We start from the raw sequence: 6278 nt of genomic DNA, 5'->3' as shown, positions 1-6278 counted from the left end.
GTTTTCTCATTTGCATGGATGATGAAGGTGTGTTTTAACTTGCTAGTTCCTATTTTTGTATTTCCCAATAATGAGAGGGAGGTGTAGCACATTATTTGGACACCTCTCATTACTGTGATTGAATTTACGACCTAAATGAATTATTATGAAAAAAGTAATTATTTTGTCCCTTATTGCACACTATTCACTAACCTATCACCTACACCTAACACAAAGGAGATGCTTAATCATCAGTTTTCAATTAATGGATAAATGAATGCATGAATGAAATAATCTAATCATACTTAGTCTGTCTTTTTTTTTTCCCTCTGAGGCATTTTATTTGCATGTATGTATTACATCCCTAGAAAAAGAATCCAAGGATTTTCCCTCCTGTGTGTTTTCGTCTTGCTTCTTCATGGTCCATGATGCCAGCTGAGGTTGTCAGTACAATGAAACCAAACTGACGGGACGGGAGCAGGTTATTCTGCCATTTTTCTAGATCTTTGAGTTGCACATCAAACCTGGGGCTGATCACTCCACACTTATTTAGCCTGCCTGTGAGGTTCACAACAATTTTCCCAGCCCTGTGATCATCGATGATTTCAAATTCGCCAATGTAACCATGCTTCATCATCACAGTGAGAAACCTGACGATGACTTTGGAGCACGGCCTAATAAGAACCTGGTGTTTGCCTCTCTTTTCGGCATCGTTGATACTCTTGAGAGCATCAGCCACGACATTCATGTGCACCATTATGGCGGCACGGAAAGATGGCGGAAAGAAGTCGGGAGGGGCGAGTGCACGGAATTATGAGTCTGTCTTTTTTTTTAACTGGATTTTATCTTTGTGATTTGTCTTCTTATTTGTGACTTCACCTTACACTTATGAACTGGGAATGAGCATGCCCTTTTGCTATCCTTCTTACAACCATGGTCCAGAGTCTTAGACAGCCTTATATACGCTTAGCTTACCCAGAACAAACGAATCAGTCAATTCATCTGGTACTCTAGACCCTTGGCAGAATTTCCTTGCCAGGCAGGCTGAATTCCCACAAGTGAGAGCTAAAAACTTTAGGGGACTGAGAAGTAGCCACAGAATACTAGTTGTCTGGATTAACCCAACCATTAGACGACTGTTAGTAATGAACTTTTATACTTCTCAAATTTTCCTGGAACCAGTGCTGCATTAGATGTCAAAATACTGATGAGTGTTTGTTGGTTTTGCAGGATTTTGTGTTTGGAAGCACTTTTAGCTCTAGCTTTTTCTAATTTCAGAGGGCTCCTTATTTCCAAACAGTAGCTAATAAGCACGCTTAATGAAGCAAAATACAGTCTCTGTCATTAAGAAGTCCATAATTTTGTTTTAAAACATAAGAAATTGGGGCTTCCCTGGTGGTGCAGTGGTTGAGGGTCCGCCTGCCAATGCAGGGGACACGGGTTTGTGCCCCGGTCCGGGGGAATCCCACATGCCGTGGAGCGGCTGGGCTCGTGAGCCATGGCCGCTGAGCCTGTGCGTCTGGAGCCTGTGCTCCGCAGCGGGAGAGGCCACAACAGTGAGAGGCCCGCGTACCACAAAAAAAAATAAAATAAATAAAACATAAGAAATTGGAAATACTTATAAATACTTATAAATGGACCTTGCAAACTTTCCCATGTTTACTTTGGGAAAGGAACTATCATAAAGGAGCCTTTTTTATTACAGGTTTTTTATTTTTTTGGTCACTTCTGTAGAGTTAATACCTTTAAATATCAGTTTTCTATGATCTAGAGAGAGAGAAAAAGCTATTAGTACATGTTGATCTAAGAATCATGAATCATGTTGATCTCAGAATCACTGAATCATGAGAACTTAATAAAGATGGTTCTTAGCCAAGCAACTTTAGCATCTCATAAATACAATGAAGAAAATACACATATTTGCAAGGACACTCCTATTTACCCTCATTGTCTTATGGTTGACGAAGCAATGGCTATGAGAAGATAGCAGTTATTACAAGAGTGAATGGGAAAAAACACAAAACAAAAACAAAATTTAAAAAATTCTATAATTACTGTCTTTCAAGTTGAATATCAATATAATCTATATGTGTATCCTACTAAATGTCAAAAATTATTATCAATTGCTGATCAGAATAAATAACCAACTATTATTTTTACTGTCATTGTGTACCTAACGGTGTGGAATTTAATAATTGTAAAATATGAAGAACAACTTTGGGTCTCCCTATAACTAACAATCCCAGTTTCTTGAATCCATTTGGGAGGGTTGAGGTGCGGATAAAAAGGGAATAATAGTATCTCATCCAGATTACTTCTTTACTTACTCTGGTTTTCTCTATGCAAATTGAAGTAGCTGCAGTATGTGCCTTCACACGTGTAAGAGCCAAGATAGGAAGACCTAGTTGCATTTCTAAGTGAACCATTTTAAAGACTTCTATAGGAGAAATTTCTTAACTTTCTCTGTAACATCTCTTGTGTCGGCAGTCTTTAACTTTTCTCTTTCCACATCTAAAGGTTCTGGTTCTTTACCTAATTCAAGTGTTTATAGCCAAGGTGAAGTGAACTAGTATGATGCTGTCTTTGATATTGATATTGTGTTGATATCAGCATAATTATGTTTATTATGCACACATTGTACCATAGCGAATGATAAATAAAAGACCTTGCCAAAGAACAGCAGATTATAATAATGGCAAGTGTTTATTGAGAACTTCAATATGACAGCAATAGTTCTATGTAATTTATATAGTATCATATTTATTTTCAAAGTAATCCTATGGAATACTCATTTTCCCTTGTATTTATGGCTGCAGAGACTGAGTGCTTAGGCAATTTGCCAAAAGCTACAGAGTCAGAATTTGAACCCAGGTAGTCTGATGTTAAAGCCTGTGCACCACCTAATTAGTTTCTTTCTAGAAAAATTTTTGAGCTTACTGTATTTGTCACAAAAATATTATTAATTTATTAGGTTCAACTTTCAGAGTTGCATTTTCTAAACTATATTCCCTGGAATAAAAGTCTCATGAGGTAGTAACTCAACAGGGGGGTCCTTGGCTGAATATGTTTGAGAAGTGATGGGTTAATCAATCAAACCAGTTTCTCTTACTAGGCCCTCTCAGGGCTTTTACCATGCTAATGCACATTGTAGTGCCCCAAGACCAGGAGAGTGTGCAGCATTTTCCTCTCTTGGTCACACTGTGGGAAAGAATTACTTTCGTACTAATTTTAGTCTATAGACCTGTACTGTCTGATATGATAGCTACTAGCCAAATGTGGCTATTTAAATTAAAATTAATTAAATTAAAAATTCAATGAGTTGCATTAGTCACATGTTAAGTGTTTAATAACCATATGTGGCTAATGGCTACTATATTACACAATGCAGATATAGAACATTTCCATCTTCACAGATACTTCTGTTAGGATTTATGTTGTTCTTCTGCATTTGCAGCTAGAGGAAAATAATGATTTGTAGGTTACTAAACTATACAGGTAGACAGTTGCTGCACTAAGGTGAATCTTGAGATAGAAACAGTGCTTTTTTAATGACTTCCTTTAGTTTTTCTACTGCTGTAAAATGAATCTTTTGATTAAAATATAATTGTGTTTATAAATCACTAATTCCTTATATCTATGGCAAAATTCAAAAGATCTATAGGACTTGGAGTTCAGTATTTAAATAGATATAAACAGCAAAATAAAATAGAGGAAAGCAAGCATGAAGAAAGGATAGATGAGTAATCTTGAGAGCAAGAAGTTGGATGCAGGATTCCTCTTTCTGTGTGCTGGATACATAAATAAAATCTAACTACGATGCAACTGGCATAGTTATACCTCATACTCCAGAGAAACAACAGTTGTGATACCCAGCTTGAAAAAGCTAATGATGAAAAACAGACTCTCCCATCAAAGTGGCATTAATAGGGGAAAGGTAAAATACTAGACCTAGGCTTACTTTTTGATACTTACCTGGAATTCTAAAAGCAATGATCTTTAGGGATCAGGCAGGTTGAGGTAAATACATAAAGGGAGAGGGGAATGGTGGTAGGACAGGGATTGGGAGGGTGGGTATAACACAAATAGGAACTTTTCCCCAAATCAATACTTAAAAAAAAAATAAATTTATTTTTAAAATTTATTTTTGGCTGTGTTGTGTCTTCATTGCTGTGCGCAGGCTTTCTCTAGTTGCGGCAAGCAGGGACTACTCTTTGCTGTGGTGTGTAGGCTTCTCATTGCGGTGGATTCTCTTGTTGTGGCACGTGGGCTTCAGTAGTTGTGGCTCATGGGCTCTAGAGCGAGGATCAGTAGCTGTGGCACATGGACTTAGTTGCTGTGTGGCATGTAGAATCCTCCTGGCCCAGGGCTTGAACCCGTGTCCCCTGCATTGGCAGGCGGTTTCTTAACCACTGCACCACCAGGGAAGCCCCCCCAAATCAATACTTTTGATGCTGGTTGCCAGTATGTGACATCTGAATCCTAATTGTTCTAGAATAAATGGAAATCAAAATCTCACATTCATTAACGTAAATAGGGAAACGATTTTAAATTAGGGAACAATGGATATATTTATATTGCCATACAGTGGATAACTAGAAAGCAAGACATCGCCACCCTCTGGAGGTAGCTGCTCTGAATTGCAAGTACACCATCTCAGAGGTAAACCCAGTTTGGCAAGTTTCTTAATTGAATATCTGGAAACACCTGTAATATTTGGTGTTAAATATTATTCACATTAATAAGATTTTAAAATGCTGTGAAGAGTGAGGTTTCAGAGATAGTTATAATATTGTGGTCAACTTGAAAGTAGGGGCAGTGTCTTATTTTAAAATTATTATTTGTATCAAAGTAATACATGTATGTTATATTTTTAATGTACATATCTATAAATATACACATATAATTATAGGTACATATATCTACTTTCCTTTATAGGAAAATGTAATATTTGACCTAGTCATCAATATTTCCAAGACTTCTTCCCAAATTTGCAACTTCATATGGCTAAGTAATGTCTTTCTACTCATACTACTTATTTGTCAGTTTTACATGTAAAATTGACTTCCTATTAGAGGAGATAAGATAGCCCTCTTGCATCCAGTTATTTAAATCAATATTCAACATATTATTATAGCTATGTAAGTATGTTTCCTGCTCAAATGTATATTATAGATTGCATTTCTGGTTTTTGTTCAGTTTTCCTGTAATTATTTTTTTCTTTGCTCAGGTTTCTGTCATCATCACTTATTTTTACCAAATTTTCCATCAAAATTGTAAATATTTTATGTAAATCCAAATTTATTAAAATTCTGCCCTCTCCTTTGCCCATTTCCTTGGAGACATATCTCTGGAATCCCTCCATCTTTCTGCTCCAGTTTGGACTGGATCTTCTCCAGTTGTCATTCTGGGACTTGCTTATTCTATTCCCCTGGTTGGAGCATGTGTGTTCTGTGTCTGGTATTCAATTTTCCTCCTTGCTGCTATATGCCCTCATTTTGCACAAGCTGCGTATCTTTCTATAGCTTCTAGAGAAAGAGGAGATGGGATTTTTGTGTGTATGATCTTCTAAACCATAAAAATCTGTATTACCCCATTTATTGAGAATTTATTTAGTTTTTCATTAATGATTTACAGTTTTACTCTGAGATCATGCATGTTCTTTATCAGATTTATTGCTTTCTTTTTAGTGATATATTTAAATGGTATGTTAATTTTTTCTAAATATTGCTTGACAGTATTTAGAAATACAATTGACTTTTAAAAATTGAATCTGAATTCAGTGGGCTTTTAAAATTTATTATTATTAATACCAATAATTCAACCAGAGCTTTTGGGGGGATTTAAAATATAGTTTATATTGTCTGTGGATAATAATAATTTTATTTCTACCTTTCCAATTCTCTAAAAAAAAATTTTTTTTACCTGCCATTCTATATATACCAGTTAGCAGCCAATCCTTTCATTTTTAATTCTACACCTCACCAATCCACTAAGCTTTTAGTGTTTTCAACGTGAATTAACTGCCTTTTACAGTGGGGGTATGGAAAAATAGATAATGTTGAATAAAACTGATGATAGTGGTGTGGCATATAATGTATAAAATAATGTGTTTAATAGAATAAATTTCACTGGAATTCAACTGTATCTTTTTTATTTTTGTGTTCACTACCTAACCCAGTGCCTGCTATGCATCAGATAATTATTTTGTTGCCTAAATGACTCTTTTTTTTTTTTTTTTTTTTTTTTTTGCGGTATGCGGGCCTCTCACTGTTGTGGCCTCTCCCGTTGCGGAGCACAGG

At 36.0% G+C, this 6278-nt stretch overlaps 1 protein-coding gene across 1 annotated transcript; it reads right to left on the bottom strand.

The window, feature by feature from the left end:
• Positions 1 to 294: 294 nt before the first annotated feature.
• LOC309810465 (small ribosomal subunit protein uS8-like) lies at positions 295 to 771 on the bottom strand. The gene has a single exon (XM_082632493.1). It carries the CDS (start codon positions 734 to 736, stop codon positions 344 to 346), a length of 393 nt encoding a protein of 130 aa, XP_082488619.1. The 5' UTR covers positions 737 to 771; the 3' UTR covers positions 295 to 343.
• Between the last annotated feature and the right edge of the window lie 5507 nt (positions 772 to 6278).

Source organism: Mesoplodon mirus, assembly GCF_964341445.2.
Source record: "Mesoplodon mirus genome assembly, chromosome: 9".
Classification (NCBI taxonomy): domain Eukaryota; kingdom Metazoa; phylum Chordata; class Mammalia; order Artiodactyla; family Ziphiidae; genus Mesoplodon; species Mesoplodon mirus.
This window is presented reverse-complemented; position numbering and strand designations above follow the sequence as displayed.